The sequence below is a fragment of the Opisthocomus hoazin genome, chromosome 4 (assembly GCF_030867145.1).
Source record: "Opisthocomus hoazin isolate bOpiHoa1 chromosome 4, bOpiHoa1.hap1, whole genome shotgun sequence".
NCBI classification, from domain to species: Eukaryota; Metazoa; Chordata; class Aves; order Opisthocomiformes; family Opisthocomidae; genus Opisthocomus; species Opisthocomus hoazin.
The window spans coordinates 22,006,201-22,032,572 of record NC_134417.1 but is presented as its reverse complement, the minus strand read 5'-3'; the positions used below and the strand labels follow the sequence as shown (position 1 = coordinate 22,032,572).

At 37.1% G+C, this 26,372-nt stretch overlaps 1 protein-coding gene across 3 annotated transcripts in view; it reads left to right on the top strand.

Annotated features, from left to right (window-relative positions):
* Window positions 1–26,372, top strand: part of NAALADL2 (N-acetylated alpha-linked acidic dipeptidase like 2) — a 505,503-nt gene that overhangs the window by 344,853 nt on the left and 134,278 nt on the right. For all 3 annotated transcript variants that reach the window (XM_075418303.1, XM_075418304.1, XM_009940036.2), the window contains one exon: window positions 20,557–20,700. In XM_075418303.1, coding sequence (XP_075274418.1) covers window positions 20,557–20,700 — 144 coding nt within the window. The remainder of the gene's footprint in view (window positions 1–20,556; window positions 20,701–26,372) is intronic.

Genomic DNA, 26,372 nt, shown 5'->3' with positions numbered 1-26,372 from the left:
GATTTTCAAAACCCTCGTGGTGAAAAGTATCTTACTGTGTATAAACACTTAAACATACAGGATTTTTTAATATAGGTTGTTAACATTTGTTCTGTTTCCTCCTTTGGAAGATCTCAAAGTTCTTGATAGTAATAATAGTGTGTAATTAGCAATAGTAAGTAATGAACAATGAAATAAATATTATACTGCTTTGTCATAGGATCTGAAAAAAATCAGAGGTTGAAGTCTGATTCTGCATGAAGGCCTTCGCTGAGGGTTGCCATTAATTTCACAGCTGCTGAATAAAACCCAAACAGAAACTTATGTACTCATTTGACCAGATTAAGCATTTTTCTGGATTTTAGTCTGAATCCTGCACATTTTGTGCAGTTTTTAACAGTAATCACTTACACGTAATGAACCTTAGCAGAGCAGTAAATAGATATATACTGCTTTTTATTGAATTGGGGATTTGCAAGATTGTTTTCCTAAATTCAAGCTCTTGCATATTTTCAGAAAAATTGAAAAGTTTGCAGTTACATTTTTTTCTTTTATCACTTTATGTTCTTTAAGTAACTGTCACAATTATGGGTAGGTTACGTAAATGAGCAGTATTCCAATGCAAGTTGGTATAGCTTTAATCTTATCACACATAGATCATCGTTGGTAGCTGTCAGAAATGTTATTGTAATCATATTGCTTGAGAGTTTGACTAAACTTGTGATTTGTATTCTAAGTTACCAATAATTACTAAGTTGAGGTAGAGTCATTTTATCAACCTATGATTTGACAAACAAGTTCTCTGAACTTCTTTAATGTCAAGTACTTGTCCCAGAAGAAACATCCATACTTTTGCAAAGCTAAAGTGTGACTTAAGGCTTTAATATAATATTGTGTATTAGTCTTAATTTAAAAAAAAAAGCATTTTCAAAGATCTGCCAGAGTATTCTGAAGAAGGCTAATGTCACAATAGCTAATCCATACTGTAGTTGTAGTTTAATTTCCTACTGCGATTTCAAGATACAAGTACAGTGTTTATCAGAAATATTTCCATGAAATTTTAGGGCAGAAAAATCCAGTTGTTCTTGCAAGACTGACTTTGCACATAATCCAAGCCAAATAATTGTGCCATGAAGCTCGTAATTAATTTTAGTGTATACGTTGGAAATGCATTAAATCTTTATATTGTTAGTGCTTCTGCAGTGCCCCTGAATGAGTTCTTCTAGTATTTTGCATTTTAAACAAGTACTGTCAGGTTATTAATTGCAGGTGTGTTGCATATAGAAAGGCTGCACCTGCCAACCCAAAGCAAACTTCTGATACAGCCCTCACTATTTTTTAAATTGTATATGGGCAGCAGCACAAATGAAAGTACCCTTGGTGTAGAACTTCCTGGAACAACACTAAAGCTAATGAAGGCTTTATAAAAGCTGCTCTGGAGAGGCACTCATAGTTTTGGAAATTAGTCTGAATTATTTCAGTCTCTTAATTATTCGGTGGACTATTTACTTTTCTGATCTGAGGAAATTTGCAGCCATAGGTTGCCAGCTCTAATTCAGGTAGTTGGCCATTGCTGAAAGTGTCAAGTTAGCTGATCATAATAAAATTAGTTTCCCCTGTAGGGAAAATACAAGTTTGCGGCAGCTTGTGCAAAAGGTACCGTATGTACCCTTGTGTATCTCAGTGAGTACATGGTTAAGAAATGGGTTAAGGGCGATGCGGTATAGCCTTTGTCCTTTCCATGCAGGATTTCTTTCATGTCAGTCATGTCTTTCAGAAGCTGCGCTGAGTATAGAGTTGAATAAGAGTGTGTAACAGCACAGTTTCATTTCCTTCATTCTTTGGCCTGATGAAGACCTTTTGGAAATACTTCATGAAAAACAAAAACTTCTGGGTACCAAGGTGCCTAATGCAAATTCCACACACACTGAATATGCCCAAAATTTCTCTAAAAAAAACCCCCACCTTTTCCTAAACCTGTGAGAAACAGTATAAGGATGATTTTAAGAAGCTTTTGTGTAAATGGAATGACTTTATAATGTCAACCCTGGACATGAGATATATATTCTTAAGAGAACATAGTTTTAGTTACAGCTTGAAAAATACATTTACCTGCAGAGTCCAAAGAGCACGTCATTATGAAGGACTTCAAGTTGGGTGAAGGACAGAAAACAACACAGTAGTAAAGAAGTTCATATTTGTGTTTTTTTGTAGAGGTTTCTATTGTGTTGACAAAGACTTTCTAGAAACAGAAGAAAATAATTTCATTTTAAATTTCAGTAGCCAGAATATAGGGAACCAACACTAAAGAGCACACTTCCAACCAGTGGTAGAAAAATACACCATTTTTCATAAGATTTTAAGTAGATAGATTTCTGGCTTTTCATCTTAGGACTTAAGCTAGAGATTAACAAACAAAATTTGAAATATTTACTTACAGTAGGAGACAGAAAATTATTGAACAGATTTTAAAGGAAGTATTAATCAGCCCAGTTAATCTAAGGCAATACCTTATTCTGCTCAATAAGGTCTAATGGGAGAATTATTATTTAAACAAGTTTGCATACATAACTCAAAGTGTAATTTTGTGATGAAGTTATGTAGGTTTGTAGATACTTGAAGTTTCATCAATACAGGTCCTGTACTATCTAATTATACGTCCTTTCTGTAAGGAAGACAAATAATAGCCTGTAGCAAATTCATATTAATATATTAAATAATTCGGGTGATAAGTTGTTTCGGGTTTCCTTTTTCTGTGTTTCCTCTTAGCCCTGTAATACTTCTCAAGAGTCAGTGCCAGTTCTTCAACTGCCACTCATGAGTAAGATTGGATTTTTTGTGAGAACTGAATCAAGTAAGGGGCCAGATTTTTTAAAAAGGACTTGTTTACTTTGTTTCTGTGTTTGCTATCAAATCAGCGCAAGTATAATGCACAGTCTTTTAATATTTACATCTACTTAATTAAAATGCATTTAGCATCTTCGCAGCAGCTAACTTTGTGACTATGTACTCAACACTGATGACCAAGATGACTGTGGCTGTTGAGAAAGTAATACAACAGCTTTCAAATGCCCTCTCCATGCTTAGTCCTGAGCTACATTTTCAGTTCTTTTTTTAGAGGTTAACAGGACTTAGAGTTGCTTAACCAGATTAAACCAAAATTGAATAAAATTTAATTTTAGTTAGAATAGAGTTGTAACAAAAGTAATAGCTTGTTCTTTTTCATGTAGTACATTTTTGCTTCTTTCGCAGCATTAAATATCTTTTCCACCTAATTATTGTATTGATGTTTGTGCAAAAGCCACACATGAAGTAAAAGCACAATAAAAAAGAGCAGCTCTGTCTATGGACTGAAGCAGTATTTTTGCCTTCTGATCTGTTATTACTTAAATGTTGGACTTTTTTACTGCAGTTGAACTGCAGCCAGTAAAATGAAATTATGAATCGGTAACCTGAAATCATGTTAAGGAATACTTGAATTTTGGCCTTATAGTGAATGGTGAAGGACACCTAAACTGTTCAGTCAGTTCAGTCATTTCTGTCTCGCTGGCTGAAGTGCTCTCGTACAGCATACCGTGTTTGAGAATGAAATGTCTGCAGCAAGTGCATGGGAAAATAATATTTGATCTTTGAGTGGCTATAAATATTTTTTCTGAGCAGAAAACATACTTGAGGACAAATTGCAACTTTTTTTCAACACTATTGGCAGGAAATAGTTTATTATAAAACTACAAATGCTAGTTTGCACACTTGCATGAAATACACTACCTGTGACAATAAGGAATGATGTTACATATTGTAGAGGCAATCATGTAATACATCAAGTGTCACTGTAATGGAACAGTGCCAATGGAATTTACAAATGTGGCATCTATTTATTTCTACCAGTACTGAGAAGGAGATGGAATAACATGGAAGTGATCATTACTTGTGACACATTCTTTTTATGAAAATAACTGCTTTAACCCATCATTTTGTAATAGTCCATGTGTGCTTTTTATTTGTATTTCTTAGTTTCTTTCAGTGAACCATATTCCTGTATATTTGTTTGTGCTTTTGCCTATCAATATGATGGAGTCAAGAGCATCTGTTTTCTACTGTGAAGTTGTGGTGATATCTTAGCAGCTTTGTGCAACTTGTGTAACTTCAGGCAAAAAAATCCATGGAACTGAGTTGTAGCAGTGACGTAGTAGAATCAAAATAGCAGTAACATTGAGGGTTAGATTATCAAAGATATTTTGAAATAAGTGCTGAATGAACTTTACAATATTAAGTGATGTTGGAGTCTAACACTGTGTTTTTCCCGTTGAAAAAATCCTGGGTGAGGCTTGTGTTAGTACAACAGCACGCCAGAGCTTGTTAACTCTACTTACAGGTAAGATTTATTTGCCCAGACTATGCTCTCCAGAAACGTGTCTATGCTGCCTCTGGTTCTGGAGCAGTCACTGTCAACAGCTGCTGGAGGGTTCTCAATTTCACATGACATGGGGTTTGTGGGGGGGGTGCCCGTGCATGTGCATGTATTTGTAGGCCATAATAAAATTTAATTAGATAGCTGTGCCATCACTCTGTCTTAGGTACAGAACCAGAAGGGAACTGAACCTGTATGAGGGGATTTTACTGTAAGATCGAAACACACACCAGTTGAGTCCCAAGTGCTTTTAGAATTCATGTGTCTTTCTGTATATCTAACTTTAGACTTTTCAAGAGTAGTCTTGATACATGCGGATGCTGGTGGATCTTTGAAACCCTGAGTTCCCATCTTGAGAGACAGGGATAGTTCTGATACCACAGGAGAATAAATTTTAACAGTAACCCAATGAAAGGGAGAATGTTAATAGCACTGCCCACATTTATGAAGTTTTCAAGATACCACTATTGAAAATATCTGTAATGTTGATAAAAAATTGAAATAAGGAATGTTGTGCCTGGTATGGACCTGTAGCATAAACAGTTCCTCTTTTTCGTACAGTTTTTGTAGGTAGTTTGATTAATGTTTCTTCCATGGACCTGCATGTTTTTAAAGAAGAGAACAGTCTGGTGCATTGCAGTTTCAGCTTGTGAAAACAATTTGCTTGTTGCAAGCTCTTTGCTAGTACCTATAGGAAAGTAGTGTTGAATCTGGAGGATCTTCAGTAGTGTATTATTGTATTCTCTTCCAGTACCACTCTTTTTATAACAACAAAAAAAAAAAGAGGGCTGCCATGTGTTCAGTGGCTTAGCTGAGGTGCAACTGCTGTGATGAGTAAGATTTGCATAGGCATTTCTGTCAGTCTGTGTACCTTCTGTATGCTTCCTAGTATCATTTAAAATTCATTAAACTTCAGGGTAACAGTCAAAATGAAACTCGATATGTATTGATTTCTTCTCCCCCTCTGCTCTTTTGGGATTCTTCTAACCTACGTTCTTTGCTGTAAAAATAGGAAAAAAAAAAAAAGAAAAGAAGAATAGATTTCCTGATTTGCCCATGACCCCAGCAAGCTCTCCACATTTGACACTATGGAAAGGAACAAAAGGCAGTTCAATGCTGCAGTGTCCTTCTAATCTTGGAGTTGGAAATGAGCTAGGAAGAGTATGTTCTGTGAGAGGTGTAGAGAGTCTTGCCTTTTTAGTCTTTTAAAAGGAGAAAGGACTGAAAGTGAATAAGGATAACATGTATATACTAATTATAAACAATGCTGGAAGTCTGCCTAAAGGAACAGGAAAAATGTATGGTACTTCTTTGCTTATATTTTGCTTCTGAAATGTAGCGTTTCAACAAAATACCACGTGTATAGGCAGAAAATTTTAGAACACAATGAAAGCTAAATTAAAAAAAGTTTTTAAATCCTTTGAAGAAAAGATAATGGGGATTTTGTTGTTATATTTAATCAGGTGAACAAATGTGTCTGCTAGCTTAAATATTGCAGTATCTGGTATCGATATCATCTTCTGCACGTGGAAGCTTTAATGTTCTTAGTCCACTATGGGACTTCTGTGGTATGCCATGGTGATTACTTAATGGGAGGAATAAAGGGATAATGTAGTTATTTATACATTGAGATTCTGTGGGGAAAATGGGCAACTAAAAGCTCCTTTACAGTAATACGGTTACACTAATGCCTTTCAAAATCCAAGCAACTGAGGTTAATAACTTTTGGGCTCACCAATTTAATAATTTTATTTTGCATCAAAGCAGGTAAAATATGTAATATTAAAATACTCAATGAAGGACTGAAAATATTTTTAACTGTAAAGAATTTTTAGAAATTGCTTTTCAAGATCACCAATTTTAATGTTTAAAAAAATAAAAAATATTGCCAGCTAATTTTCTAAACTTAACGATGGAACAGGGAAGAATATGTAATGATAGCTGTATATGCATTATTAAGTTCATTCTCCTGGAGGTTTGAGGGGCCATTGGAAGAATATGGTCTGTGCCTTTCCTTAGATAATGAGGCAGATATCTATTTTTCAATATTTTAGTTTTGTTCTGCAAAGTTTCTTCTGGTTTTCACATTCATTTTTCCTTGCTCTAGCACTATATTTTCTTCTTGTCTTTCCAAGTTGTTTTATTGTGTTACAGTGTTTGGTCTTTTTCAGATCATTCTCTTTTGTAGAACCTGGGATCACAAAACTCTACTAACACATTACTGCCAGTGAATACATTAGATTACGTGTGAGTATAAACTAGCCAAAAATATAAAAAAAACCCAGACACAACAACAGTGACTGCTTAACTTTGGGGGGAACAAAGCTTATTTCAAGACAAAAAACTTTTTTCTACAGAGCAAAGATACAATGCAATAATTTACAGCAGTGGAAATATAAGCTGTAACTGGAAGTAGCATGGTATGGGAGATTTGGGTACACATTGTTGTATACATGTGAAGGCTCCTTTGAATTGAGTAGGACATCTGTTTTAGAGAGAAGTATAACATTCATCAATAAGGAGTTACTGTAATTCAGAGAAGGCAAGCATCAGATCATGTCTGGCATTTGAAATAAATTTCAAAACATTGAATTATCGAAAGGGACACTTTCCATGTAAATTGAAGTAATAATTCAGGTTAATATTCTTATTTTCTGCAGAATTTTAATAGCTATATTTGGCAATAATCTCCATTATATTTGTGGAACTCTTGTTCATAAGTATTTAGTTTGAAAACAGTCCTCAGTAATCTTTTGCAAAAATACATTTAGGAAATTATATTTATCACTGACAGTTTAAAACATGAGCTTAAATATAATATTCTGAAATTATGCTGCCACTCTACCCTTCTTTAACAAGATTTTATTTTTATAAGTATTACCTCATTTTCTTTTTTTGTTTCTAATTTTCTTTGTTTCTTATCTTCCTAAGTCAAATTGTCCTTGAATTTCAGGGCATTTAGCCTGAACATTAGCTGGCTCCTCAACTCTGTTATTTCTACAAAATTATTTATTTTGCATGCTCTTCTCAGGTGACATAAGCTCAGTTGTGTACGTTACCTCAGTGAGGATGCAAAGCTTCTTACAAGAGGTGGTTCAGGAATCATTTAGGGCCAAGGATTCTGTTCAGAGTTTTGAATTAATATTCACGTACAGTGTGCTCTTGTACGCAAAATAAAATCCAATTCTCATGGGTGTTTGTGATAGCCTTCTGAAGCTGTATACAGCAGTTATGGTAGTCAGCATGAACATAATAAAACACTGCAAATACATGAGGAAGTTATTAAGTAAATTAAATAGCAGTGTTTATATCTGTGAGGAGCACTGCAAATAGATTAGAGTTTATTTGTCTCTGTTTTGTAATCCCAGAAATGAACCAATATGTGTTACAAGGATTTCCATGGATTCAGAATTTTAGGATTTTCAGAGCATAGCTCTTTCTCCACTCTCCTCTATAAGCAGGATTGATTAAGGATCTTGAGAACACCTGTATTTTCATTTTAGAGCAGTCATTTGAGCTCGATTTACCAGAATCTGAAATACAGGAAATTCCCCTTAAGCATAAGGAAAGCTATTTTATGTTGGGGGTGGCCAAACACTGGAAGAGGTTGCCTAGAGAGGCTGTGACATTTCCATGCTTGGAGATGCTCAAAACCCAACTGGACAATGTCCTGGGCAACCTGCTCTAGTTGACTTTGCTTTGAGCTGATGGCTTGTCCTTCAACAATTTCCACAGGTCCCTTGTAAGTTTGACTATTTTGTAGTTCTGACATTGTCCAGACTGCTCTGTTTGCTTAGGGACCATGAGCAGGCTTCATATTGATGCCTTCTGTCAATATAATATCTGGACAGTGCCCTCTGTTTATGTTTCAGTTTTCTCTGGTAATTTTATATGAGACTGTTGTCTTTTCCAACAGGGATTATTGCCAGAAGTTTTGCAGATGATGGCATATTTGCAGTTCAGAGATCCAGGATGGAAACTTGCTAATTTCTCTGAGGAGGAGCTTAGCAGATGGCAGTCAAAAGAGAAAGTAAAGGGTTGTATATTTTTTTTTTTACGAGTGAAATGCTAGCTAAATATGTACAGTTATGAACAAAGAACTTCAGAAATATTTTGCTGATAAGAAAACAAATGTGGCAAGGGGAAGCCACAGAGCTGTGCAGAATGAGAAGAGAAAGCAATCTAGGCCATCCTGATTTGACATTCATTAACATAGTATAGAGACAAAAAGGAGAAAAAAAAATACCCCAATTGTGTACCTCAATACCGGAAGGCGGCACGCATAGAATTATTGCGTGAAATCAGAATATTCATATAGAATTAAAGTAAATGCCTCATACACTAGTCCAGAAATGTTCCAAAATATTAAGTGAATGGTAATCATTATTGAGGTCTGAGTCAACAGAGCATATGTAAACCAGCATTTTTTACAAGTGGACAGGCAGTGAAGACACACTGTTGGTTTGCTACAATTCTTGCAGGAAAGAAACAAAAATATATGCAGAAGGCTGATTCAATGTATGTGCTGTGATTCAGTATTTAAAATAGTCTTTGGGCTGACAAGGGGTTTCTTGTTGCTGTTGATTCCAATTACATAGTTGTGCGTATGCAGGCATCTGTCCATTGGGATCTGACCTGTGATTAACGTCTCATTTCTGAACAGTCATTACTCCACTATTGTATGGTTATGATAGATTTACCAGTTCCTCTGTAAACCAGACCCTAACACAGTATTGATTTTATTTTTTTCTGTGTGGTGATTGTAGTGTCAGGCTCTGATTTTTAAAATTTAAGATGAGGTGGTGCTCCCTTACAAATAAAAATACAAACTGTTTTAAAAATAACAGCTGTAGACCAAATGGAAACTATAAAGATTTTTTTTTAAAAAAAAGCTGTACGTAGCTTTTGAATTAACGTGCGTATTTAATCGTCATTCTGTGCCAAGGAACAGTCACTTTGTGTCCTAGAGGACAAGAGTATCCTCTCTAATTGTGGTTTGACAATACAGGGCTTTGGGAGGAATTCCTGCCAGCCCATCTACCTCCTTATCCCAGCTTACCTCTGCTGATTTATCTATTAAGAGCACTGCTGTGATGTGGGTTGGGTAAATGATCTATCTTTAAAGAACTTCAAGAAAGTTTGCTGATCTGGTTCATTGTATGACCACTGAAACAGTTCTGCTGGCACAATTAATGGCACTGCAGTGTGGGGGGAGGAAAAAGTAACAAGCTGTGGGAAAAGGGGGAGACTTCAAACCCTTGGATGACCTCATATGTCATCAAACTGCAGCCAAAATGTAACTTTCTATGATTTCAAACAAATACGGAAGAATAAATCAGAGATATATATTATTGTAAGGAAAGCATAGTGTACCACAGATAACATATGCGATTTTATTTCATGTTGTCCACGAAATATATACAGACAGCAAATGATTCTGAGTCATTGCAGTGTTCACTACATGGTATAAACAAAATAATTGGTATCCTAAACCTGTCACTTTCAGTGTTTTCTTAGAGATTTTCTATTTCCATTCCATTCCTTGTAGAGTGTTATAGGGCTTTTATTATTTTTAATAACAATAAATCTCATTATTGGGGGTAAACAGGACTCCACACTTGTTTGTAACCAGGACAATGATGGCGTATGGAACCTGATGTATACTGTGGCCACTGCAAACATGTCACCTAAAGCAAGACAATTATTTTGCTATTTGTAGTCTTGGTTGTCACTGAAGAGAACGGACTCTGTATCAGTGTCTCATTTCCAGGTTTGTTGTTTGTTTCGTGTATAGCGGCCATCACCAGTGTAGAAAACCAAGGTTTATTTTGTGAGGGAACAAGCTATAAGACCAGCCCATTAATTCTTGAATGTGCCAGAAGTTGCTTATTTCTTGAAGTGGTTAACAGGAAACATAATTCATACAGCAGGTGCGTTGTGCCGTATCTGCTGATGTGACTTAGTGGTCCCACTACTGAGCGAGATACCCACGCTCGGTGGCTGCCTGGATCCTTTTTGCCAGAGGGAGAGAAATCAGTTCTGATGGGCAAACATAAGCTAAACTGCCCAATACCAGTTATTCCCTATCCTCATCCTTGCGTCTTCGTCAAAAAGCATGGGAGAAATAATAACCAGCCAGTTACTACAACTAGCCATAAATTAGAGAAAAGCTACTTGCCCACTCGGAATACAAGAGCTGCTGCTTTATCATCAGTGCTGTTTTTCTCACGGTGGGCTCCTACCAGACAGGAAAAGGAGACCAGTATCAGAAACTACATAAGGTCTGACTGGAATATGGCACTGCAGATTAAAAAAGGCAGTTATAAAATCTGAGTATTATAACTTTATTTTTTAAAAGAAATGTCATTTACTTACCTTGGAGGTAAAAAGCATTATGGAATGTAAAGTGCTTATGTTCAAGACTAAATATGTATCTATGAACTATATTATAAAATATGCAGTATGGAATACGTTTCGTGTCACTTACATAGTACCTGACGTTTATATAATTTGATGTTTTCAAGAGTCTTACTTTTGAATATATTTAAGGGAATGAACCAACCTTGCATTAGCAGAATGTGGGATCCAGTGATGTTTTCTCTGTCCATTTGAATAGACCAGGCCAAATTCATCCGTAGCACAACCACAGTCAAGGGAGTAAACTTGAGCTAGGGCTGTACCCCCTGATCCAGGGTGTATAGGCAGAAGGGATGGACCCAAGTTACTCTCAGACACAGACCAAAGTACATTTTTTCAATGAAACTGATAACAAATTCCGTAATGTGTTTGTCACCTGAATTCAAAATGTTCTATAATATTTCAATTTTAAAAGCCACCTCTGTCAAGCTTCGTACATCTGTTTGATTTGTGTTCCCTCACGCACACACAGACACATACACGCTTCCCTCCAGATTCTGGTTCAATAACATCGTACAGTTTATAGTCTGGGAAATATATTTTTTGGGAGCAACAAATAGATACATTTCAAACATAGGTTTGCAGATACAGGATTCATAAAGTAGTTTAATAGAAAGATTTTTTTTAAAAAGTGCGAATATGTGTCTGATACTTAGTATGTTGGGTTATGCAGTAATTCTGAACATCAGAGCAGTCACAGAATCACAGAATGGTAGGGGTTGGAAGGGACCTCTGTGGGTCATGTAGTCCAACCCTCCTGCCGAAGCAGGGTCACCTACAGTAGGTTCTAGAGGACCTTGTCCAGGTGGGTCTTAAATATCTCCAGAGAAGGAGAATCCACAACCTCCCTGGGCAGCCTGTTCCAGGGCTCTGTCACCCTCAGAGGGAAGAAATTCTTCCTCATGTTCAGACGGAACTTCCTCTGCTTCAGTTTGCGCCCGTTGCTCCTTGTCCTGTTGCTGGGCACCACTGAAAAGAGTCTGGCCCCATCCTCCTGACACCCACCCTTCAGATATTTGTAGGCATTTATAAGGTCCCCTCTCAGTCTTCTCTTCTTCAGGCTGAACAAGCCCAGCTTCCTCAGCCTCTCCTCGTAGGAGAGATGCTCCAGTCCCCTCACCATCCTTGTAGCCCTCCACTGGACTCTCTCCAGTAGCCCCTCATCTTTCTTGAACTGGGGAGCCCAGAACTGGACACAGTACTCCAGACGGGGCCTCACTAGGGCAGTGTAGAGGGGAAGGACAACCTCCCTCGTCCTGCTGGCCACACTCCTCTTGATGCATCCCAGAATGCCATTGGCCTTCTTGACAGCCAGGGCACACTGCTGGCTCATGGTTAACCTGTCGTCCACCAGGACACCCAGGTCCCTCTCCGCAGAGCTACTCTCCAGCAGGTCCACCCCAAGCCTGTACTGATGCATGGGGTTGTTCCTCCCCAGGTGCAGGACCCTGCATTTGCCTTTCTTGAACCTCATCAGGTTCCTCTCTGCCCAGCTTTCCAGCCTGTCCAGGTCATGCTGAATGGCAGCACAGCCTTCTGGTGTATCTACCACACCTCCCAGTTTGGTGTCATCAGCAAACTTGCTGAGGGTACATTCTAACTCTTCATCCAGGTCGTTGATGAAGAAGTTGAACAAGGCTGGGCCCAGTACTGACCCCTGGGGGACACCACTAGTTACCGGCCTCCAACTAGACTCAGCGCCGCTGACGACAACCCTCAGAGTTCTGCCATTCAGCCAGTTCTCAATCCACTTCACCGACCACTCATCCAGCCCCTACTTCCTGAGCTTCCGTAGGAGGATATTATGGGAGACTGTGTCAAAAGCCTTGCTGAAGTAGCTTCAAGCAAGGATTCCATTTGATACCTCTAGATATTTTAGGAAAATGGAAAATATCAGTTAACAACAAATTTGGTGTAGAATTATTTTATCATGTTATGTTTAAATCACTAATACGGTGCAATGATTTAAAGTTGAAGTAAAACTTGTGGTGTTTATTTTTGCGGTTCTTAATGATACTTATTATCCAATTGAAGACTCAGATAACACGGTTGCAGCAGTTTGTGGCCAATTTTTCATGTGGCTAGTGTTTTTGAGTCTTTCCAGTGTTTTAAGCACTGGTTATTCCCCCCCACACGCCCTTACGGTGTGAAATGCCTATGTTCTTAAATTTAATGAAGGTAGAAATGCTAAGCAGATATTTTGGTATCAAGAATACCTCAGGTAGGATCCAAAATTATGTATTGAAGTTTTGAAGATGCTGGTTTGAATTAACCATGCATGCAAGGAACAAATTTTGTAGAAAATGAAATTTATGATTGTTGGGTTTTTAAAATAAGCTTAAAGTATTGAGGGCTGTTTATTTTTTGTCTTGTAACTCATACGACTTCTGTCAAACCTTTTGAATATCTCCCATCACTGTCAAAAGGACGGATAGTAGTTTGTACGTCACATGGCCCAAACTGCTGTCTGTCAGTGGATGGTTCCTTTCAGTTCAGCAATGAGATGAGCATTTGCTAACACAGGAGGAACTGAGAATTACCTTCTTCTTTCTCCCCTGCTACATTCCACTGTTACTAGGACATAAGAATATGTTTTAGCTATTTGTAATATGTGGAAGAATTGCTCTTTCCCTTTTTATGAATTAATGTTTACACAATTGTAGGATACGTAAAGAGGAAAAAATTTACTTCCATGTCAGTTGGTGTAGAAGTGTTAAGTAATTTTGCTCTATTTTGGCCACTTCTATGTCATTTTAATGATTAGCCACTGTAGCAAGCTAAGTGGAAAGAGGAATTCAGAATGGTGAGAGTATTGTGAAAAGTTTATTGGTTTGTTTTTTTATTTTATTTTTGCTATTTTATTAAATATTTTTAGAAGGGAACAGGGAGGTTAATGAGATGCTTTTGCGTCAGTGTGTCAAAGCAGTTTTGCTTTTACAAAATAAATGTGTTGCTTCTTATTCTATTTATTTTAAAAAGAAACAAGACTGACAGTATTTTTAAAGTACACTAAGTAGGCATGAAGACAAGAGTGATTTGCACTAAGAGACAGGGGAGTGACATTTTTTTTCTCTTTCATATTGGTTAGTCACATTTCCTTGGGAGGGAGGAAAAAAGACAACAGCGCGTTCTAGAGGTATATTTTCTTCTCATATCAGCTATAGAATTTCTAGTTTTATTTTTAAGGACAACAGAAATCTGTTTAAAGAGACAGTCTTGGGTGATACATACCCAGATTTGCATCCACTCTATTGATAAAATGTGATGTAAACAGAATACAGTGAATACACTTTGTAAAGCAAAACAGTATCTCTATAGCGTTACCTATTTTTGTATATATAGAATCATAGAATGCTTTGGGTTGGAAGGGAGCATTAGAGGTCATCTAGCCCAGCCTCGCTGCAGTGAGCAGGAATATCTTCAACTAGACCAGGTTGCTCAGAGCCCAGTCCAAACTCGCCTTGAATGTTTCCAGGGATGGGGCCTCCACTGCCTCTCTGGGCAATCTGTTCCAGTGTTCCACCACCCTCGTGGTATAAAATTTCCTCCTTATATCCAGTCTAAGTCTACCCTCCCTTAGTTTAAAGCTATTGCTCCTTCTCCTATCGCAACAAGGCCTGCTGAAAAGATTTTCCCCGTCTTTCCTGTAGGTCCCCTTCAGGTACTGAAAGGCTGCAAGAAGGTCCCCCCGCAGTCTTCTGTTCTCCAGGCTGAACAGCCCCAACTCGCTCAGCCTTTGTATAAATGAATGCATGGTCTTGTTAAGTCTTGGGAGTTTATCACAGGTGGTGTGGTATCTTTGTTTTTCTTCTAAACTCTTTTCGTTAACTCTTGATGTTATGAGAATGTGGAATTTTTAAAAAAGTGTTTTTAAGCAAGTGTCTTTATTCATCACCAATGCAAAGAAAAATATGAAAATGTTTTTCAGATACTTTCTGAATACTCTTCGTAACTTATTTCACTTCTAAGTGATCCTCACTGCCTCAGAGTTCTGTATTTTCTGTACATGTGCATAAACCTTTTAGAGGTACGGCAGTCTTTCTCGCCTGCATCTCAAATCAGTACATAGTTCTAAGCATCCCTTGTCCATTTGTGAATCATGCATCCTGAACTGCAAGCTGCCACAGTGCTGTTGTAATTGGCAGAACAGTTCATCATCTCATGCTTCATTGCTTGTAAAGCTGCTTTGAAATTCCTTAGTTGGGGCTGCTGTTAAAATCTCTGGTTGCAGAGTTTGAAAGTTCCTTTTTACAAACGAGAAGCAAATGTTTTTCTCTTCCTCCATGTTACTACCAGTGGCTAGTGAAGCAAAGTACTTCAAAACCGACGTTATGTTCCACACTGTAATTCTAGTGGCTAATTCATAGAGAACTGAATAAAGACATAGCAGGAAACTGCTTGTTACCACTTTTACTCCATAGGCATCTGCTCCAGGTTCTCCTCTTCTCTTGAGTAACATTTTTCTGTACCAGTTATTTTTCTTATCTTTGCTCATATTTTTAGCTTATACCTCTCAAGATACTCTCTAAGTCCAAAGCTATGATCTTCTCCTTCTCATTAATGATATCCATTCTGATTTCCATTTTAAGCACCATAGGGTGATCAGCACCATTTTCTTTGCTTTAGGGAGGAGGAAGAGCTCTCCATTTGACTTCATATGCAGAAAAACATGTATCCGACTTTCAAAGTCCAAACACTCAGCAGATCTGGGCTTTTCCCAGAATTTCCTGCTTGTAAGCGCTTGGAGAACAGCGTCAGGTTTTTTGGATGAATATTCTCACTGTATCCAATTACAGCAAGAAGTGACAGCCAGAATCACTTTATTTTTCTTCCCATGTTCAAAGAGAGAATTTAGGAAGGAAAAAAATATGTCAGTGACTTTGTGAGGTGTAGCAGATGTATACATTTTATATCAGAGGTTAGATGGGATCTGTATGCTAAGGATCTGCTTCAACCAAATAGTGCCGTTGAAAAGTATGTAGGAAGTCAATAGGATTTGTCTTAGGAAAAGGTGTTACTTTGTGGAACTATTTGTTGGAAGAGCAATGTGCAAAAAGAGCAGCAACAAAACCCCCTCAAATCTTGATTGATAATGCACCAATGTGACAGTGCAAGTGTTGTGTAGCAGTATTAATTGATAGTGTGAAGGCTTAATTGAAGGCTACTTTTTGAGTAGGAAGAGTCATGTCTGTCTTAAAAATGCTGCTCGTGGACAGTATTGTAAGCAGTCGTAGCTGAAGATGTAACAAAATAGCTGCTGCGTAGCAGAATTATTAACATTAACAGCAGTGATATGGTTTTGGTACCTAGAACCACCAATGGTCTGGTGGAGTCTCCCTGTAGTAGGCACTTCACAGTCCCTTTCAGCCTGGCCACATGGTTAGCTGTGAGTCAGGACAACCACAGATAAACTGATTTTGCAGGGAAGTATGAAGAAATAATTGTGACTAGCTACATGAGAGCCAGGGGAAGCCTAACAGCTGTTGAATGCATCAACAAAGTTGAGGGGAAGCTGTATATGAGTTCAAAGCGCAAATAATATAAATGTCTAGGATGTGTCAGTTTACGCATCTTTGTTTTTGCCGTGGTTAATACAAGATCAAGTGTTGACAAAGGGCAGTGCAGAAAGTGGAAGAATACAGCTTTTACAGAAATACATTGAACTAACTGCTCACTTCAGGCAATTGAATGACAGAACCATCTTATTTGCCCCGAAACACTTTATTCTGTCTTTTATGCTCTAATTTATTCTTGTCTGTGTTGTGAAGTCCTGCTTGGAGTATCTATTCTCAGCATAGAACTGTTTGTCAAATTTCTATTAAGCTTAAGGTGAAAAATTAATGAGCCGTTCACTTCAGATATTTCAAAACTAATACTGCTCTATTATTAATGCAGCAGAAGATGTGGGTATGGACAATTATGGTTCAGTGTTCAGTCAAACTGTACTGTTTTCCATATTTTGACAGGGACATCATTAAAACAGTGTTTCAGGTATAGAAGGAATTATTTTAATGATCTAGTGGTTTAAAGGTTATCAATAAACTTTTTAGTCAGTTTTATTTATTAACTTTTTGTTTTATCAGATCCTGACAGACTTTAATAAACAGATAATGATAAAATGCGATATTCTTTCCACTCTTTCTCTGAATCTGGAATTTAAATAAAAATGAACGGAGAGTTGATTTTTATAGCACAAACTTTTTAGAGAAAAATATATAAAAGCCTAATTGCATAACATTGAAGAAGCTGTGGGTAAGGCAATATTCTTTTCACTAGAGAAGTATGACATGGTGACTAAGTCTCTTCTGTTTCATGTGCTCTGATTTTTCAGCCTTGACAGAAGTCATTGAAATGATGGTAAAATTGCACCTTAATCCAGAAATGAGTGGCATAAGGTACACAAGTATTACTGTTAAATTCTCCCTGTAAAAACTTTTCAGAAATCTCAGAATATGTTCCAAATACCAGTAAGCTAAGTGGTGGAACACGATGAAATGCTAGGTTACAAGTGTGTATCCCAGACTGAGCAGTATGGAGACTGATGCTCTAGGGTTGTGCTTGCATTGAAAGAGAAAACGCAGAACACAGTCATTGCAAAAGTAGAAATGTAGTCCTCACTTTCTGTGCAGAAACTTTCTAAAGATTACCCCTTTTTGTGACTTAAAAATTGATTAGCATATTTTTTTTCTTGCATTCCAGTATGTTTTCTAGAGTCTTTCCTAAATTAATAGCATTTTGGGCCTGGCATGGTTAGATTGTTAAGACTTGCATAGAAGAAGGAATTCTGTTTCTTGGAAGATGTTCATGCTATAAAACTAAATTTCATTACAAGCAAAATCTCAAAATTAAATTGTTCTCAAAGCATTTGTTGTGCTCACAGATCCTGAAAGCACTATGTGCTCCAAGGAGTTTGGCATCCAGCAGGGAAAGGGCAAGCAAGAATCTCGCAAAGTTCTTTCCATGTGTTGGTTTCATTATGAAGTTGCACTGCACAGTTTTGCAGTTCGTACAGCACCAAGCCCATGAGCATTTAACAAGTCAATGATAGTGCTTTAACTAGTAGCCCTGGACATCTCCAGATCTTTCAGTGTGCACTGTGTTTTACTGGGGAGATTGGTCTTGAATCTTTCACTTTTGAATCCTGATCATGATGCAGGTAGCTTTCCTCAGTGTCCTAAATAAGGTACTCTCATGGCAACTAATAAATGGCTGGCAGAGGGAAAAGAACCCTTACTTTTCCGTTAAATTTTTTTTAATATTGATTCCAGTACTGCTTAATTGTGAATAGTTCAGGAAGTTCAGTTACTAGAGAATCGTGTAGAGATCAGGCTTGGCAAAAAGATGTCAAGAGGTCATCTAATCTGCCACCTTTCCTCAGGGAGGGGATTGGTCATATCTACGTCATTCCTGACAGATGTTTGTTTAGTCTTTTATTTATAAATTTTTCAGTTACAGAGAGTTTTACCACCTGCCCCGGCACTCGTTATGAATTCCTTTTATTAGAAAGTTTTTCTTCCAGATAACTTAAATGTTCCTTTCTATATTTTACATATTTTCTTTCTTTCTTTTATCCCATACTTCAAATGCCTTCTTATATTGTGAAACAATTCATTTGTAAACATTGGAGGTTTTCTCCTAGAAGTTGTTCTCAAAAGTGTATCTTTCACAATTTATTCAGGTGTGAAGCTCAAGTTGTGGGTAAATGGAGAAAGGAGAGATGCTTCTCATCTGCAACGTTTTGAGCTTCATTGCTCCTGTAATATAGTCTGCGGATTGACAAAGAATAGACAGAAAATGATGTCTCAGGTACATATCTCTGATGGACATCTTAGGATTCTTTTTGATTCCAGCAACAGGCTCTCAAAGCTTGAGCAAACTGATTTTACCATCAATTTACTGAAGTAATAACTTCGAGGGATTTTCAACCCTGCCCAACTTCGATAAGACAAAACTTTTTCTAAATTATCATGTTTTGAACCAGTTTCACCTTTCCAGTTAAAAATCTGTCCGATTCTTTCAAAGTGAACACTGATAACATTTCTCCTGTGTATTAAAGCTGAACAGCACATTTTTTCCCATAATTAAATGTTATAGCCTTGGTTGACTTTTGTGTTATGATTAAGGGCATGCTGTAAGAAGTCTTAGGAGCTTCTAGCGCAAAAATAAAAAAAGGAGGATGTGTGTGGATTTTTTTTTTATATTGTTGTTCAGTAACAACACTCCTGATAGTAATTTTGTATAAATTTATTAGAACGTGTACTGCTGATTTCTGATAGCTGCTTCTTTTTGTGATTGTAGTCACACAGAATGTAAAGGATGCCTTCTGGTTCTAAAGAACTCCATGTCAACACAAAATGCGGTATTTGTTTCATAGAGGTCTCGGAGAGAGACCTTGTATTCTAATATCTAGTTGGAAGTTTGGAAATTATGCTGTATGGGCAGGTATATGGGAAGGCTTTTAGATCTAGAGCTGTTTTCTGCCCTATGCTATGAACCTCCTTTTCCATGGGGGGCTTTTCACCTGCAAGATTATTCTTGCTTTCCATGGGAAGACATGATGCCTGTATTAGGTCAGTTGAAATAGTTGAGAAAAACAGCTGAACATTTTGTCCTGAAGTGCTGCAGAGCATTTCCATGTGCAGAGTTTACCTTTTTTTACAGTTCTGTCAGTTGGTCTCCCAAAAAATCTCATTATCTCATCAGAAGCCTTCCCATGCTTAAATGTTGGACAGTCATGTGTATTGGAACTCACGTTTTTTCAATTAAAGGGAGATTTAACTATCTGCATGAATCTGCTGATACTGGGAGGTTTGTGTGGTGGCTTCTGAAGATCCTAAAGCTGTAAATGACGTACTCGGATGCTTTTTGACCTGTACCTTCCTCTACTTGACCTGTCTGTCTGTTTAGTACGCTCTTATTCCAGACCTCCTTCAGCTGAGCCTTCAGCCTTCCATTACAGAAACACCCCTGCATTTGTAAAATAAGTTATAGTTACCTTAGCTGGATCGAACCCACTTTGAGTCAATGAGATGATCAGATTTTTCCCTTTAAAAGAGGAAGATGCATATTAAAATTTTCAGGCTTTTTGTTTTGTGTAAGATAGCACGTCTTATGAAGTTGCCAGTGTATCTTCAACATGCATCATCTCTGATGTGTTTCCTGTCAAGGTTCTCACAAAAGCTTGTTTGTGTGATAGCTCGCCCCTTAAACAGTTTTATTGCTAAGTAGCACAACTTCTGTAGAATTTAAACATTTTGGCATCCATAGCAAAATAGCCAGCCTTGTGAGTAGTAGCGTCGTTCAGTGCAGACAGATACTTATGCGTGATTTCAGGCTGTTTAAATGTCTGCTCTTCCCTCTAAGGCTGTGTTCAGTTCTTACTTGAATATGAAATTTATTGCTGATCAGTAATTCTGCTTTTCGCCGATTCCTTTAACTACACATCAATTTAATTGTTGTGTTATAAGTCATACGCAATCTAGTATCTGCTTGGACTCTTGATAGTTTCTTTCTTGTGGAACTGTTCCCCAAATACTATAATTTCTACATGTAATTTTGTGGTGCATGTTCTTGAAGGTTTGTTTTTGGTTTTATTTCCCCAGTAAGGTAAGTGCAAAACAGGAACCACTTATCTAAATCCATGGTTTTAAGCTGCATTGTAGATATTTGCTTGTTTTGTTTTGTTGATGCAGAAGAAGAATCTTCTAATTTTCACTTACTAAATTGCTGTTCTCTTTCTATCATGTAAGATGGAAGCTACAGACAGAATCGACTGAACCTCACAACACTGTTAGTACAACCAATTTCTGCAGTGCTTGCCAAAAAACTCGTTTCCTTGCCTGAGGACACTGTCCAAACAGATAAGTGTATACCCCTCCAAATGCCAACTACAGGTAATGCTTTTTAAACTATTTTTTTTCTGATAACTATGAAATGTTTTTCAGGGACTCCAAATCCATTTTCTGTAACTGTATATAACTCAGAGGTATAGCTGATTATGAGTATTTTTGCTTGGCTGCTTTCTAGAAGAGACTATGAAAGATCTAAAAATTATTCTCCCAAAATCTGGTAGATGGAAGTTTTGATTTAAAAAAAAGCTATAATTCTTAATATTGACTTAAAAAAACCTCTATCTAGATACCATCACTAAGGAGATTTTGTTAGTGCTGCAGCATGGTTTGTTAGGCCTGTTGTACTACTAAGACTGTGATTTTAACATTAAGGCACCAGTAGCAGTATTAAAGTTATTCTGTCTCTTTTTACTGCCTATGGCATAATAATGCTACAATTCCGAACAGTGATATGTCATTCTGTGTTCCTTAATTTGAATCTGCTATAGAATAAGCAATGTCTTCTTGTCTGAACCTTCAGGCACCTTTTCCTCCAAGTTTCACCAGGAAAACGGTCATCATGATAAAAACAAAGTACCTTGAGTAGAGCTAGATGTAATGAAAAAATGCATTCAGAGTATCTCTTCAGAGATAAAGCCGTTAGCAATGTCACACAGATTATTGCTTGAACAAACTTATTGCTGGTGTGGGGGAGAAAAGTGAGAATACAGTCTTCTAGCAAAGGTAGTGCACAGTGTTTTGATGAAGGAAGGAGCACCTTCCAGATAATGTTCCAGATGAGATGCATGTTTAAACAGTAATTCTGTCTTGATTTTTGTTTTGTACTAGTCTATCTTTCACCAGAAAAAAATGCAGAATTTTATTATAATACCTATTTAAATTAATTGATTTGAAGCAGTGGTCTTGGAAGGGGGAGGCAAATTAGGTTAGCCACTGTAGCCTGTGCTAAACACAGTGAGGAGAACAGTAAAAGCAGATTTTAAGGGCAACCATTGTACTGTCATGTATGTGCTATATCACTTGTTTTGTTGGTTTTGGAAAGTTATTGCGGAATAGAAATACAATACAACAAGTCATAAAACAGGTTGATTGATTTTATGACTTATGTTAGCATTTGTAGTTATACATACTAAAAAGATGGACAGAAAGGCCCCATGCTTCATGGCTTAAGCTGTTGTGTTTAGGCAGGACTATTGCTCTCCATGCATGACTGACTAGAGAAAGACTGTATAATCAGGGAGAGGTCATTTTGGAACGAACAAATGCTTATGCATTGCAGGTCGGATGCGTGAAGCTTGCTAGTATTGTAGGAATTTTCAACAACTAAGGTGCCGAGAGGAAAGCATAAATTTGGGCTGGCAGGTGACACTTATTTTAGAAAGATAAAAGGCTGCACTCTCTCTGTTTCTCAGAAAGCTTTGTGTGGAGGCTGCAGGACAGAATCACTTAAAGGGTGGCTTATTCTGCTTTTGCTGTGACAGGTGTGGCACGTCTGCTTTATTTCCCTGAGAAGGCAGGAATTTTGTGTGGTGGAAAATTTCTGGAAAGAAAGAATATTCCAAGCTGGCGGTCTATTAAGAGCCAGTTCATGTCTGGCTTACTCCGGGTGAACACAGCAGCCTGTGTTTGATTTTATGTAAAGTTTCTGAACCACAGTAATCCATCTGGGATTTTTTTTAAAGAAACTTAATTTATTGACGAAGTAGGCTCTAGAATAAGAGCCTTGCATAATTCTATAATGCATTATGATATATTTTGCCTTGAAATAACGGTGAAACTATAGATGTGCCGAAGCACATAGTGTGCAGATGTGTTCAGTAGCAGCCTTAATGGAAGAGAAAAAAGACTGGTCTTGTTATAAGAAATCTTGTGTAACTATTTAATAAAAGTAATAGCTAAAGAGTAAATGCTGAACAGAGCAATGCATATGAAAACAGTGAGGGCTGAATTTGCAGTCTTCCTGTTGTTCTGAAGAAGCTTAAGAGAGCGATTTCACTTCTGACGTAGAACTCATCACTTATCTGTCAAAAGAGGCGAATGAGCAATTCAGATGATTGGTTGGCTTAAAATTTGTTAGAATAAAACGATCATCGTTCCCTCATCAGTATGTTTCAAAAAGCTGAACAGCAGATTCATCAGTAATGATTAAACATTTATATATAGTTTTCTCACATTGCCTCTTTTTTCCCTTAGCCTTGCAGTTTTGAAGAGACATAATGTGACAGAAGGAGTGGGAGGATATGGAGAGAAACATCTGAGATATATCGGATGCTTAGAACCTACAAAGCAAATAGTGAGAATTGAAGTTAGTTATTAGTTTTGTGTTAGCTGCAGTTAGTAATTAGAGGTGCTTTTTGTTTAGTAGGGTGCATTGTTGTTAATCCTCATTAATCTGAATTTCTGTGCTCCCATGAACTTTTTCCAAAAAGTAGGCAATCAGGAGGATTTTAAGAGTGAAGTTTTATAGAGAAGCTGTACGCTTTTGAACCTTTGTTTTTTAACAGAGTATTACTAGGACATTTGCTGGAACGTTGTGAAGATTGCTGAAAACTAAAGCGTTCCTATAAACATAAGGCCTAGAAAGTCTTTCTATGTTGCCGTAAACTTTCTTTGTTGTATGTTAAGTTATCTGCCAGTTGGTTGATTTCGGTGAGGTGCAACTCACCCCTTTTCAGTTAATCTCTTGAGTGTTTAAAGTAATTCTATCTAGTGGAACTTAATTTACAAAATTTCATCACTAATGACCATGTACTCAGGTGTTAAATGGAAGTCTGGTAGCTTGGAAATCCTGTAGATACATGTCTAATTTTACTCTGAATTTTCGTACTCATATGATTCACATCTGAGAAGACAGAAGATGAGAAAGATCAAGGATTTCACTAGTGATCAGTCTCCAGCTCTCTGTAGCAGAAGGGCAGACCTGAGGATTTCACAGATCAACTTGCATGATTAAATAGCTTTGATCATCATGTGGTACATAAGGAAAAAGGTGCTGTGTTTTTCAGAGGACGAATGGATCCCTGAGGAATCTGAGTTGCCAGACTGGTAAATAGGCAGATGAAAGGGATATTGTCTAAAAAGTTCTCAGCAGAGATCCTCTCTAGAAGTTAGGAAAAATTAGATAACATAGTATATGAGGAAATGTGTTTACATGGCTAAGTAGCTGTTTAAAATTATAGGAATCAATAAGTAAAATGAGAATTCTTTTTAACAGTGAAGAGGCAGTCACCAACAGAGACAGGGCTGTGTGCTGGGAGGCAGGCAAGTTATTCATAAATGGCTGTTAATAAAGGTCCCTTTCTCTCCTTCCTCTTCAGCCGTAGGATATTGTGCATGCTAATAATTTACATGAGTCAAAAATTTACAGGAGTTTAAAAATTCACAGAGGAAAAATAAAACAAACAGAAGAGTCTAAACATACACAGAGCCCCCATTCACCCCTTGGCAAAGTAACTTTCAGGTCACTGGAGGGCGCAATAATGTCTTAGAAAAGAATCGCTATACACTCATCCTGTTCATATGTTCTCCACATATATGTTGTTGGTCACTCTTGGAGATAAGGGCTAGATGGCCTCTTGTTCTCACCTAGTATGCCTCAGCAGTGTGACTCAATTTACAGGAAGTATCATTCAAGCATTCATACATTGATCTCACTTCAGGGCTTCTAAGTGTCTTTAGCCAATTGATGTTTACATCCAACTGTTTCTCTCTTTGTCTGGATCAACTAAGATCATTGAGGGTGTAACAGTGGAGTTAACATACACGGAAGATGATCCCATTTCTTATGAGCTCTTAATGCCTTTTGCTGTGAAGTAGGTGTAGTTATTTATATTAGAACTTAGAAAATAATGAAACCAAAGCATGTATAGTTTAAGTAATTTCAATGATATCAAACACTGTGTGAATAATAGAGCCAGGTATACAAAGACTGACAGCATTGTGCTTTAGCCAGTAAAATGACTCAGATCAAAAAGCTCTTTAGGTAGAATAATTTGATTTTTTGTAACCTTTTTTAGCCTACAGAATACAGTAATTGATCAATACTGAATCATCTTAATGACTGTGATACAAATGTTCATAGTAGGCTGCAAACAAGTCCACATCCTCTACCAAAAAAGGTGAGGGTGGAGCAGATAACCAGAAGTGACTGTTACTGGAAAAATTTGTAGTATAACATAAAGAAGAATTTTTGTAAGACTTGGAACATCTATTCTATGCAGCTCCACATGTCAGATGGTCGTTATACTGAGATTTATAGTCAGCTGTGATCATGTGAAATTTGGGTCATTAATTATACAAAAGGAATAATTGGAAGAGTCCTTTAGTTTCCATATTATATGGTCATCATCCAAGACAAATAAAGCCCTCTGCCAAGTGCTGCAGTAGTGCAAATCAAGCCTGTCTTCAGCTGGAGGAAGGGCATGAAAAGGTAAAGGATATATATCCTCCTATTAGGCTACAGCCTTGTGATGTTGTTATATGTGTTTCTCCTTTGTCGCTTGCTACCTGTCAGAGAAAAGAAAGTACCATATTTAATAAACTCTGGCTGTGCCATCATGCACTATATCAATATGCACACAATCCCATAATTTCTAGGTATTTGCACTATGCTAAACATAAATCCAATAAAGCAAATAGAGAAAGATGCCAGCATACTATAGGGCAGTGCATGTTACAGTGTCTACCAAATTTGAATTCATTGCACTTAACAGTAGAAATATTACGATATTCTGCAGATGTTGCTTACTGGCATTTCAAAGAAACATATGTTAAATAGGGAAGTTGGATGTAATACAGACATACTGTATATGAAAACTTACAAACATTTATACTAATACTCTTGGATTTTCTTTTTGTGATTGCTTTAAAGTCTGTTCTCTTTTTGAATAGAAGTTCATGAAAAGAATTAAACGTAAACAGTGTGATGCAGTTTTTATATATCTCCTGTCTACTCCTACCTGAATCCTCAAGAGGTTTTCTACCAGATTTGTCACTCATCAAGATGTATTTTTCAGAAATCTGTTTTGTACCATTATTTTTCTGTGTAATGTGTTTTGATTGCAGTAAAGCAGGTAAAGAATCTCTCAAAGTAGCATGAGAGTATGAAATTCAGCTATACAGTATGAAGCATTCTCAAAATTGATAATTATCTTTGATATTGAGTGTGACACATTTATTGTTTATCACATCAGGCCATCCCAGTTTAGACCCTCCTTAAAGAACTTTATTCTAGGCATCACTTACTTTCAAAATGTTTTCGTCTGAATAGATTTATTGTTGGATTCTTTATAGTAAGTCAGAAAATATGATCAAATAGCAAGAAGTTTATCCATTAAGCTCTTCAGACCAAGACTGGGTTTGGGGACTCAAGGGCTATGAATATCCATTTAAAAAGGAGAATATATTGTTAGCAGACAACGTAGTTGGTTAATCAAATAAAAATCTAGTAGGGAAAAAAATAAGGGATACTAGATTTCAAAGAGACTGAATCTAGATGAAGTATTGCTTACATTAAAAAAAAAAACAGTAAAGGCTTTTTATTACAGGCACATCTATCTAGGAGTTTTCACATATTCCTGCACAAATAATTTTGTAATTCAGCAATACTGTACATTATTATAGATTCAGTATTGATTTTTGCATATGCAATTTGATAGTGCCGCACAATTTTTTTCAGAGATAATATGTAAATTATTAAGTACATACTCTTTTAC